The sequence below is a fragment of the Geotrypetes seraphini genome, chromosome 2 (genome assembly GCF_902459505.1).
Source record: "Geotrypetes seraphini chromosome 2, aGeoSer1.1, whole genome shotgun sequence".
Lineage (NCBI taxonomy): Eukaryota > Metazoa > Chordata > Amphibia > Gymnophiona > Dermophiidae > Geotrypetes > Geotrypetes seraphini.
Genome location: NC_047085.1, coordinates 291,352,845 through 291,365,424, shown reverse-complemented (window position 1 = coordinate 291,365,424; position 12,580 = coordinate 291,352,845). Strand labels below are relative to the sequence as shown.

General features: G+C 43.4%; 1 protein-coding gene across 3 annotated transcripts in view; it reads right to left on the bottom strand.

Annotated features, from left to right (window-relative positions):
- ROPN1L (rhophilin associated tail protein 1 like) overlaps positions 1-12,580 on the bottom strand; it is a 208,719-nt gene that overhangs the window by 79,649 nt on the left and 116,490 nt on the right. For all 3 annotated transcript variants that reach the window (XM_033934263.1, XM_033934262.1, XM_033934261.1), the window contains exon 4: positions 1,587-1,748. In XM_033934263.1, the coding sequence (XP_033790154.1) occupies positions 1,587-1,748 (162 nt within the window). The remainder of the gene's footprint in view (positions 1-1,586; positions 1,749-12,580) is intronic.

Sequence of the window (12,580 nt, the reverse complement as noted above, 5' to 3'; positions counted from 1 at the left end):
AAGCCTTGTGTAGTTTTGCACCATGATACAGTAGTTTCTCTGTACCCCTCCTTTTTGTTGGGACAACAGAGGTCAGGAGATGTCATCTACATCTCAACATTGTGCTTCTATTTTTCTCTTTTAAGCCTCATTCTCACCCAGGAAAAATGATTCTTCATACCTTGGATTGCAAATGAACCTTGGTTTTCTCTTACAAATAACTAAGTTCTACAGAACCTCTTCTCACCGGGTCATCCCCTTCATTTCTCACGGGTTAGCTTTGCCTATCCCTGGAGATCTATTTCCTCATACCTTACAATCTGTATCTCTTTTACCATGTTTGGGCTATACTGCAACTTGGGGGGCATCTCTGATAGCACATAAGCTACCACCCATTCTGGCTTCAGTTGCATTCTTACGTTCCTCTCCTATAGGTACATTCTATAATATAGCTACTTGGTCCTCAGTCTCCTCATTCATGCACCTCTCCTGTCTGGAATCTTTTTCGGAAAACAGGGTCGCTTTGGCCAAGTAGTTTTCTACAAAATTTCTTTACTTCATTGGCCAACTTTCCCTCCATCCTGTTCCAGTAAGCTAGGGAGTCCCATATTTGAGAATATGCTGCCTGCTTGTCCTAGCATAGTTACTTACTGTAACAGGTGTTATCTGGAGACAGCAGGCAGATATTCTTACAACCCACCCACCTCTCCTGGTTTGCTTCTTAGCTTGCTTATAGAACTGAGGTTCCAAGAGTAGGCATCAGGTGGAAAGGCAGTCGCAAAGTTTCTTAAAACTTAAAGTGACAGTACAGTTTTCATGCTGTCCGTATCGGGCTCCGTGGGTGATGTTACCCATATGCAAGAATATCTGCCTGCTGTCTCTGGATAACATCTGTTACGGTAAGTAACTGTGTTTTCCAGTATGATGTAAATCATTACCATAGGTAATTGAAGTAATTGCTGACATTTCGACTGACAGATGCTTGTGTAATTTTGATCTGATTGCTAATAAAAAGGCACAAGGCTGGAAAGGGGTCTTTGAGTCAATCCAGAAATAATGCTGAGGTTGAGGGGATCTACACTCACTCCCGAAAACTTTTGTTTGCATTGAGTGTGTGTGTGTGAGGTTTTCTTTCCTTAGCCCTCCAGTTCAGGAGCACTAACTAGCCATCAGTTAATGCATAAAGATAGGACTGCTATTTATGTGGTCTTATCTATGCACTAATCTTGCCCAGTCAGCACTGGGAAAAGTGGATCAACCCCCAGAACACCCCATCTGGCTCACAGTTACGCACTAACTACGAATATTCAGCAGAAATAACTGATTATCTCCTGCTGAATATTTGGGGATAGCCAGCTATCTGCAATTTAACTAGTCAGCGGTTGCCACCGACCAGTTAAATAATTTTGAATATCAGGAGATATGTATCTTTTCACAGGCTTTTTTCCCCTGTTAAGTTTCATCCCAATATGTTAAGTTTATGGAGTGTTCTATTATTCCCAGACAGACATTCTTGACCCCTTTAGTACAATTTTTATCCCATTTACATTGGGTTGGAAAAACTTTAAAAAAACAAATACAGTAATGCTATATGCTTTGATACATACTCCTCCAAGAGTGCTGCAGCCAAGTGCTAGAAATTTCATCCAGTTCACCATGTTCCCAAAGTTATCCAGTTCAAGGATGGCTTTCAATTGTTCTTTAGGCAAGCAAAGATGTTTCCATTTTCTCTCAAGTTCAGTAACCTCTATAGTGTCTTTATGAGAAAGCTGTTGCAAAAAAAGAGCAAAGCATTGTTATCAAATGCGGAAAATAAAACAATTATGTAGTATATACAGGGCACAGCACCTTGTGTAATTTTAAATCCAAAATTACACTCTCATATCATGCCCACTGTCTTAACTTGTCCAGATTATTATCTGAATATGAGCAAAGTAAGATAACATCTGGTTCTGCCCTAATCAGGGCCGCCATCAGGGCAGTACTACCAGTCCTGCATTCAGGGGCCCGGAGCTGACAGGGGGCCCGGGCTCCCCAGTGTTCTCCCCAGCGCTTTTCAGCCGGGCGCAACACCCAGCAAATTTAGATGCCCGCCCGGCTGTCATCTGCCGAATCCTGCTGCCGCCACTGCTTAATGCGCAACCTGAAGAGCCGCCGAAAAACTCGCCGGACTTTAAACAAAACCACCCCCCCAGCAAGCTACTCGAACCCAGTTTCCCTCCAAAACCGGAAGTTACTTCGGGGGGGGGGGGGGGTAGAGAAGCCGGCACGGACCATTAGAGCCCCGGAGCATGCAGGAGATAGGCCAGCCACGGAGGGAAGCTTACTTGCTCTTGCTTACTTCGGGCCTTTCTCGCTGCTGGGTCTTGCCTACTTTCTGTTTCCGTGAAGGCAGGACCCGGCAACGAGAAAGGCCCGAAGTAAGCAAGAGCAGCAAGTTGTAAACTTCCCTCTGTCACTGCCCTTTGGGAGATAGGTCAGCGACCAAGGGAAACTTGCAACTTGCCTTTGTCTGTAGCGAATCTGCTGGGTGTGTGAGACGGGGGGGGGGGGGGAATGGGAGGAGTAATGCTGCTGCACCCAATTAGGGGGGAGGGGGAAGAGAAATGCTGCTTCTGCTGTACCCAATTGGGGGGGGAAAGAGAAATGCTGATGATACTGCTGTACCCAGTGGGGGGAGGGGGAAGAGAAATACTGCTGCACCTATTTGGGGAGAGAGAGGGAAGGAGGGAGAAGGAAGATCAGGACAAGGAGGAAATAGATGCAAAGACCATGGGAGGGAGGGAAAGGAGATACCATACCATGGAGTGGAAGAGAGAGATGTCAGGACATATGGGGGGGGGGAAGCAGGGCCAGATTAAAGGATAGGCCCAGTAGGCACAGGCCTAGGGCCCAAAATAGTCAGGGGGGCCTGCCAGTGCTGTGCTTTGGGGCCTCACCCTTGCTGGATTCGCTGGCAGCAGCAGCAGCCTCATCATCATCCCGGGCGACCCCCAACCCTCCTATCTCTCCCTCCTTCCCTCATCAGTGACGTGCCAGAGGGAATCACGGCAGGAGAAAGCCCTGAAGCATCCTGCTTAGAGTAGAGCAGTGCTGTTTAGAGTCTCGTGATGGGAGTGAGGGAGAGATAGGAGGGTCATGGGGGGGAGAGTAGCAGTCTGCCCCGGGTGTTCGACCTGGCGTCATGAACTTCTTTGGCTAGCATCAGCATTTACAATTCACTGCTGTTGCCAGCTTCAGGCCTTCCTCTCTGCCGGGTCCTGCCTACTTCTGTTTCCATGAAGGCAGGACCCGACAGAGAAGAATGCCCAAAGCTGACAACAGCAGCGAATTGTGAATGCTGCTGCCTGAAGAAGTTCATGACGCCAGGTCATGGGTGACAGAAGGAGGAAAGGGAGCAGAGGGGGAGAGATTTGCTGCACGCAAGTGGAGGGAGAAAGAAGATGAGGGAGGGAATGAAACGAGATGCCAGGGATTGAAGGGAAGGGAGGGAGGAAGAGATGCCAGGGCATGGAGGGAAGGAGGAAAGTATGCCAGACCAAGGGAAAAGGAAGGGGGAAAGGAAGGAGGAGATGTCAGAGCATGGAGGGGGAGGGAGAGATGGAAGAAAAGGAAAGGAGTGAGATGCTAGAGAATCAGGGAAGGGAAGATACCAGACTGTGGGGTGCGAAGGAAAGAAAGGAGAAGAGAGAGATGCCAGAGCATAGGGACGGGGTGGTGACAGAGAGAGAAAAATGGAGAGGTGGCAGAGCTGAAATCAATCATGTACAAAGGAGAAGAGAAGGGGCACAGGATAGACAGTTTATTGAAGGAGCATAAAAAGAGGGAAGATGCCATATGGAACGGGGAGAGGGCGGACAGTGGATAGAAGGGACTGATGCTGTATGGAAGACAGAGCGGACAGATGCTGGCTAGAAAGAAGAGTGAAGACAAGATGATTAAAGCAAAAACGACAAAAGGTAGAAAAAAATTGTTTTGTTGCTTTACGTAGAATCAAGTAGTATTGTATCTATTGATTAAAGTTTATAAATAGGAAATGGAAATAAGGCAGTTTTTTGGGGACTAAACCCCTTTCTTCAGGTCAGGACAGGATACCATAACAGCAGGGGTGCCCAAATGGTCGAGCGTGATCGACCAGTAGATCGCAAAGGCAACGTGAGTCGATCGCGTTGCCTTGGCAATCTTTTTCTTCCTGCCTCCCTGAGCCAGGCCAGGCACGTAGAAGCGCCGGACTCACAAGACTTCACTTCCGATGTCAATTCTGACGTCAGAGAGGAAGTTCTGGGCCAGCCAATCGCTGCCTGGCTGGCCTGGAACTTCCTCTCCGTCGTTAGAATTGACATCAGAGGTGAAGTCTTGTGAGTCTGGCACTTGTACATTCCTGGCCTGGCTCGTGGAAGCAGGGAGAAATCGGCATGGTGGCTTAGGGGGTAGGGAAAGAATCGGGGAAGTGGAGAAATTGGCGCGATGGCTTGGGGGGGCAGGGGGAGAGAGAAAGAAAGAGAGACAGAAAGAAAAGGGGAGGGGCAGAAAGAAAAAAATATTGGATTTATAATCAGAAGAAGGAAGTGCAAACAGAGACTCATGAAATCACCAGACAAAAAGGTAGGAAAAATGATTTTATTTTCAGTTTAGTGATCAAAATGTGTCTGTTTAGAGAATTTATTTCTGCAATAGCGGTTTTTAGCGCAGGGAGCCTATGAGCATCGAGAGCAGCACAGGGCATTCAGTGCATCTCCCTGCTCTAAAAACCGCTATTGCGATTTAGTAAAAAGGGAGGGGGTATATTGGTCTATTTTTGTATAGTTGTTCCTGAGGTGACATTGCATAGAATCGTCTGACTTGACCTCTTTGAAAACCCGCGGAATATAAATGATAATTAACATTTTCTCTGCATACAGTGTGCTTTGTGTTTTTTTTAAAAATTTTATTGTTGGTAGATCATTTTGACTTGGTCATTTTAAAAGTAACTCGCAAGCCCAAAAAGTGTAGGCACCCCTGCTGTATAGCCATTTCTTGTATGACTGGATGAGCTATATTTATCTTTTTTTTTTAGTTATTTAAATTCATGCAGAAATAAATGGCTAGATTGAACCTAATGACTTCATTAATGCCTGTCCCTTTTTTTAACTTCTATACCATTTGAAAGAGAGCAAATACTTCTTAAATTTAGTAAAAATATTCTGGCACAAGTGTCAAACCTTAAAAAAGGAAGTCATATTGAGCATTGGAAAATAATAATAATAATTAACTAATAAAAATAGGGCTCCTTTTACTAAGTTACGATAGTGGCTTTAGTGTACGCCACGCGCGCTAGATGCTAACGCCAGCATTGAGCTGGTGTTATTTTTCCCACGTAGAGCAGGGGTTTGTGCGCGCTAGACATATGTTAGTTTAGAATAGATAGGTATAGATTAGTTTAGTTTAGGTTAGGTTAGGGCCCTGCTGAAAGAGTCTACCTTGACGTGGTTGCAGGCTTACAAATCTTTTGGTCAAAGAGTGCGGTGACAGAGAAAAGTATGTGTGTATTCGGCCCATGGAAGAAGGGGGGTGTCGGGGGGGGGAAGGGGTGCGTGGGGGGCCCAATAGGATTGCTCAGTAAGGGGCCCAGAAATTTCTGATGGCAGCCCTGGCCCTAATACCACGTTGGCAGTACCTGGTAATGCTGGAGTGACCAGTAAAGATTTTCCACAATATTATATGGATAATCTGCTAAAAATCCACGTGTGGCCCACTTAATCTAACATGAGCCACTCCAACCCAGAAAAGTATAGCTGAATAACAGGGCTTTGGGATCCGAGTGTGAAGCATCTCTGATAACCTTGTATTTTGCACAGAATAAGAAAAAGTGCAATTCTGTTTCTATCTTTCTGGTGTTACACTACATGCAGATTCTGGCTTCTTGGCGTTCCAGTTTAGTTTTTGCTTGTACCTCTTTAATTATATTTATTTGATTTTTATACACCACATGTACTGACTAAGCAGATCAAAGCAGAATACAATACAATAATAAAATCATAGAAAGAAACTCCATAAACATAGAAACATGATGGCAGATAAAGGCCGAATGGCCCATCTCGTCTGCCCATACACAGTAACCATTATCTCTTTCTCTCTCTGAGAGATCCCTTGTGCCTATCCCAGGCCCTCTTGAATTCAGATACAGTCTTCATTTCTACCACCTCTTCCGGGAGACTGTTCCACACATCTACTACCTGTTCCATAAAAAAGTATTTCCTCAGATTACTCTGGAGCCTGTCACCTCAAATGAAAGAGACTCGACTCATGCACATTTATATTACGTAGGTATTTAAACAACTATCATATCTCCCCTCTCCCTTCAAACATCTCAAATATACAGATTGAGATCTTTAAGTCTGTCCACATACGTCTTATCACGAAGACCACATACCATTTTAGTAGCCTTCCTCTGGACCAATTCCATCCTTTTTATATCTTTTTGAAGGTGCAACCTCTAGAATTGTACATAATATTCTAAATGAGCTCTCACCAGAGTCTTATATAGAGGCATCAATACCTCCTTTTTCCTACTGGCCATACCTCTCCCTATGCAACCTAGCATCCTTCTAGCTTTCGCTGTCACATTTTCAACCTGTTTGGCCACCTTAAGATCATCACATACAATCACACCCAAGTCCTGCTTTTCTGTCGTGCACACAAGTTCTTCATCCCCTAAACTGTATCGTTCCCTCTGGTTTTTGCAGCCCAAATGCATGACCTTGCATTTCTTAGCATTAAATTTTAGCTGCCAAATTTCAGACAATTCTTCAAGCATCACCAGGTTTTTCTTCATGATATTCACACCATCCGGCTTGTCTACTCTATTTCAGATTTTGGTATCATCCTCAAAGAGGCAAATCTTACCCGACAACCCTTCAGCCACCATGAGAACAGGTTACTGGGCTTAATGGACCATTGGTCTGACCTAGTAAGGCTATTCTTATGTAGGACAATCAGACCTTGAAACGAGAGTCCTTGAAGTGGCTGCAATTTCAGAGGGGAATCAATCTGAAGCTGCACCTGATCCGCATACCATGGGCTCTGGGGTCAGTCTGAAGCCATTAGGACGACACGTCCTTGATGCCTAGCCACTTATTTCAGACTCTTCCCACCATGGGCCAGGGAGGGAACACATTGAGCAGCTTGTCCACCAGCCAAGGCTGCACCAGGGCAATAATCCCAGTGCTTCTGCACTCATATCTGCAGCTGAAGAATCAAAATGCTTTCTTGATCCTCGCCTTTGCCATGAGGTTGAACATAGGACTACCCCAATGGTCAACAATGGTCTGAATAGGCTGATGCGAGAGAAACAACTCTCCCGGGTCCAGAGTTTGTCTGCTGAGAAAGCCTGCCTGTAAGTTTTGCACTCCGGTAACGTGGCCAGAAGATGAGCTTCTGCCCACTGGAAGAAGGGCTGCACCTCCTTCTGGAGCCCAGCACTCCTGGAGCCTTCTTGCTTGTTTTTTAATTTTTTTTGCATTTTGAGCTTAACATGTTACCAAACCATAGAGATATACAGAAACATGGAAATAATCCCAAAATTGAGAAAAGAAAAGAGAAAAACCAGAAAAATAATATTATTAAATCATCCACAAGTGAAGTAATGGATCCAAGATTTATCAAATTAACAAAGCAAATATTTTAAAACTTAGAGGTATTCAGAATCAATTACAATGATGTTAAGGTTCTTATACAATTACATTAATAACCTCTCTAGCCTTAAGAAAATCATTGAATTGTTTAGGATCAAAAAATTGAAAATGATTACCCTCAAAGGTTACAAAACAAACACAAGGAAAACGTAAAACAAATTCAGCACCCAGGGCTAAAACCTAGTGCAATAGGCCAAAAAGGCCTTGTGCCACATTTGTGTACCTTTAGCTAAATCAGGAAATACTCTAATTTTTTAGCCAAAAAACAAAGCATCAAGAAATCTGAAGGAAAATTTTAAAATATTATTGTGGCCATGCTCCAAAGCAAACGTTACTACCATAATTGCTCTCTATGTAACTATTTCCAAAGAGGATTCCAAGGAAGATGTTAAATTCATTACAACATTTTTAGAATTTACTATATACTGAGCTCTTGTTATTGGTGGAACCAAATCTCTTGGAATCTTCAAAGTTTCCACAAAATATCATTTCACCATATCAATAGGAAACATTAAAAGAGATTTCGGAAAGTCCAAAAATCTTAAATTATATTAGGGACTTCTAATCCACCAATACCTTGCAGTTCTAGGTGAATTACAAAAGAAGATAACTGGACATTTCCAGGAAAGTTACAGGTTAGGGTGCTAATTACATGGTTGAGAATTTGCTTGGAAATTTACAAGATTGGGAATAGTTAAGAGAACATAAGAATAGCCTTACTGGGTCAGACCAATGGTGCATCAAGCCCAGTAGCCCGTTCTCACGGTGGCCAATTCAGGTCACTAGCACCTAGCCAAAACCCAAGGTGTAGCAATATTCTATGCTACCAATACAGGGCAAGCAGTGGCTTCCCCATGTCTTTCTCAATAACAGACTATGGACTTTTCCTCCAGGAACTTTTCCAAACGTTTCTTAAAACCAGCTACGCTATCTGCTCTTACCACATCTTCTGGCAACACGTTCCAGAGCTTAACTATTCTCTGAGTGAAAAAAAATTGCCTCCCATTGGTTTTAATAATAATAATAATTTATTTTCTTATATACCGCCCAACCAGAAGTTCCGGGCAGCTCACAAGAGAACTGAGACATATCAGCGCAGACACAAAATACAGCAGAATTCAGTGGAATACAATATAGCGGTTCACAGCAAGAGAACTGAGACATATCAGCGCAGACACAAAATACAGCAGAATTCAGTGGAATACAATATAGCGGTTCACAGCAAGAGAACTGAGACATATCAGTGAAGACACAAAATACAGTAGAATTCAGTGGAATACAATACAGTGAAATACAATATGATGCAGTACAATGTAATATAATGTAAAATCATCGCATAAATTTACCAAACAAATAGGTTTTTATCAATTTTCTGAACTCAAGGTAAGATTGGGATTGGGCAATTAGAGGACACAAACAAAGAGTTCATTTTCCCGCTTGAAAAGCCAGAGTTTTATCTAAAAAACTTTTGAAACGACAGGCTTTCAGAGCAGGGTATATAAACATACCTCAGTTTCTTGTGTTCTTATTTGATGAGAATAATTTTAGTTGGGTGGATAAGTATGATGGTAGTAGCCCGAAGAGTGCTTTATAACAAATGCAGCCGAATTTAAAAATAACTCTAGTTTCGAAAGGGAACCAATGAAGTTGCCCGTAACTTCATCGAGTGTCCCCTAGTCTTTGTAATTTTTGATGGAGTGAAAAATTGATCCACTTGTACCTGTTCTACTCCACTCAGGATTTTGTAGACTTAAATCATATCTCCCCTCAGCCATCTCTTTTCCAAGCTGAAGAGCCCTAACCGTTTTAGTCTTTCCTCATACGAGAGGAGTTCCATCCCCTTTACCATCTTGGTCGCTCTTCTTTGAACCTTTCTAGTGCCACTATATCTTTCTTGAGATAAGGAGACCAGAATTGAACGGGGGGGGGGGGAGAAATGCTGCTGCACAGGGAAGGGGTTGGGGTGAAAGGCTGCTGCTGCACACGGAAGGGGGGAGGGCGAGAAATGCTGCTGTTGCACAGGGAAGGGAGAAATGCTGCTGCTGCACAGGAAAGAGGGGAGAAGCTGCTGCTGCACAGGGAAGAGGGAAAGGGGATAAATGCTGCTGCTGCACAGGGAAGGGAGAGAAGAGAAAGGGGGTGAGAAATGCTGCTGCTGCTGCAGGGGAGAGGGAAGGAGGGATAAGAATGAGAGATGCTAAGTCCATGGAAGGAAGGGAAAGGAATGGAGATACCAAATCATGGAGGGGGAGGGAGAGATGCCAGGGCATGGGGGAGGGAAGGAGACAGATGCCAGACCAGGGGAAAGGAAGGAAGGAGGGAGGGAGGGAGAGGAGATGCCAGATAATGGAAGGGGAGGGGGAGTTGGAGGGAGAGGAAAGAGATGCCAGGACATAGGGAGAGGGAAGGGAAACTATGGAGACAAATGCCAAATCAGAGGGAAAGGAGGGTGAGGAGATGTTAGGGAAGAGAGAGATGCTAGGGAGGGAGGGAAGGGAAGGAAATACATGCCAGACCTGGGTTGGAGTGGGAAGGAAGGAGAAGAGAGAGATGCCAGATCATAAGGGAGGGGGTAGAGACAGAAAAATGGAGAAGGGTGAAGCTGAAATGAATCATGTACAAAGGAGAGAAGGGGCACAGGATAGACAGTTTATGGAACATAAGAACATAAGATTTGCCGCTACTGGGTCAGACCAGTGGTCCATCATGCCCAGCAGTCCGCTCATGAGGCGGCCCTTCAGTTAAAAGACCAGTGCCCTATTTGAGTCTAGCCTTACTTGCATATGTTCTGTTCCAGTAGGAACTTATCCACCCTGAATGGTATTTTCCCCTATAACAGCCTCCGGAAGGAGTATATAAAGAGGGAAGATAGCATATGGAATGGGGAGAGGGCAGACAGTGGATGGAAGAGGCTAATGCTGCATGGGAGACAGAGAGAGGACAGATACTGGCTAGAAAGAAGAGAGTGAAGACAAGATGATTAAAGCAGAAAAACAAAAGGTAGAAAAAAGATTTTTTTGTTGCAATAGAATAAAATAGTATTATAGTTGTAATGATAAAACTTTTATAAACAGAAAATAAGGTAATCTTTTTAATGGACTAATTTTAATACATTTTTTTTTACTAATATTTAGAGGCCAAAACTCCCTTTCACAGGTCAGGACAGTATAATGTAACAGCAGTATACAATACTGACCTGAAGAAGGAGGCTATAGCCTCTGAGAGTTAAATGAAAAATGGATTAGTCCAATAAAATGGTATACTTGTTTTCAATTTTTAAAAAATTTCTATTTGTTAATTTGTAAAGTAGTGATTGTTTGTCAGTTTCTTCAAATTTACATCTGCTATATTTATATTTTGCCGAGTATTAGGGGGCTAGGGGGCTCATAATTGAAATGGAAATATGTCTAAAAACCAGCCTAAATCGGCACTTGGATGACCAAGTCTCACTGATTTGTCTAAGTAATAAGCAAGAGTAGGTTTACAGTCCATATGTGTGGAGTGCCACTTCACCAGGGTAAGACTATGACCTTGGAAAGAAGATGGGGAGAACTATAGTTACATAGTAAATGAGAGCAGATAAAGACCTGAACAGTCCATTCAGTCTGTCCTGCAAATTACAGGCATTACAATTTCATGATTAAATTAAAACATCTTTTTTCTTTGTAATTTCTGGGCCATAGATCTTAGAAGTCTACTCGATACTGTCCTTAGGTTCCAACTACTGGAGTTGCCATTGAAGTTCACTCTTTGCGGGATTCAGACCGTGAAAGTCTGCTCATTCAAATTCGAGATCCTCTGTGTTCATTCTAAGCTTTTTTGAACTTCATCACTGTTTTCCTCTCTATCACCTCCCTTGGGAGGGCATTCTAGGCATCCACCACCTTCTCTGTGAAAAAGAATTTCCTAACATTATTCATAAGTCTACCACACCTCAATTTATGTCCTCTAGTTTTACAAATTTCCCTTCCCTGAAAAAGATTTGGACCTATTATTAATACATTTCAAATATTTAAATATCTGTATCATATCACCCCTGTCCCTCTTCTCCTCCAGAGTATACATGTTGAGGTCCTCTACTCTCTTCTCACACTTCTTTTGGTGCTTTCCTTTGGACCACTTGAAATCTTCTTATATACTTGGCGAGTATCTGAAACTACTCCAAATGGGGCCTCACCAATGACCTGTACAGGGGCATCAATACCTCCTTTCTTTTGCTGGTTACACCTCTCTCTATACAGCATAGCATCCTTCTGGTTTCAGCCACTGCCTTCTCACACTGCTTCGTTGCCTTCAGATTCTCAGACACTATCACTCCAAGGTCCCTCTCCTCATCAGTGTATATCAGCCACTAGCTTCCCAGCACATACATTTCCCTCAGATTTCTACTATCCAAATCCAAATGTATTGAATTTTAGTTACCAGACATTAGACCATTCTTCCAACTTTTGCAAATCCTTTTTCATGATTTCCACTCCCTCCGGGATGTCCACTCTGCTACAAATCTTGGTATCATCAGCAAAAAGGCAAACCTGTCCTTCTATCCCTTTGGCAATATTGCTCACAAACATATTGAACAGAAATCGGCCCCAGCACCAATCCTTGAGACACTCCACTACTCACTTTTCCTTCCTCTGAGCAAATTCCATTAACCACTACCCTCTGACATCTGTCCGCCATTAACCACGACCCTCTGACATTCTGTTCACCACTATGGGTCCCAACTTCAGCTGGTCAAGTTTGTTCAAGAGCCTCCTATGAGGAACCGTGTCAAAGACTTTGCTGAAATCTAAGTAAATTATATCTAGCACACTTCTTCGATCTAACTCTCTGGTTATCCTATCAAAGAATTCAATCAGATCCATTTGGCACGATGTACCTTTAGTAAAGCCATGTTGTCTTGGATCTTTTAACCCATTAGAGTCTAG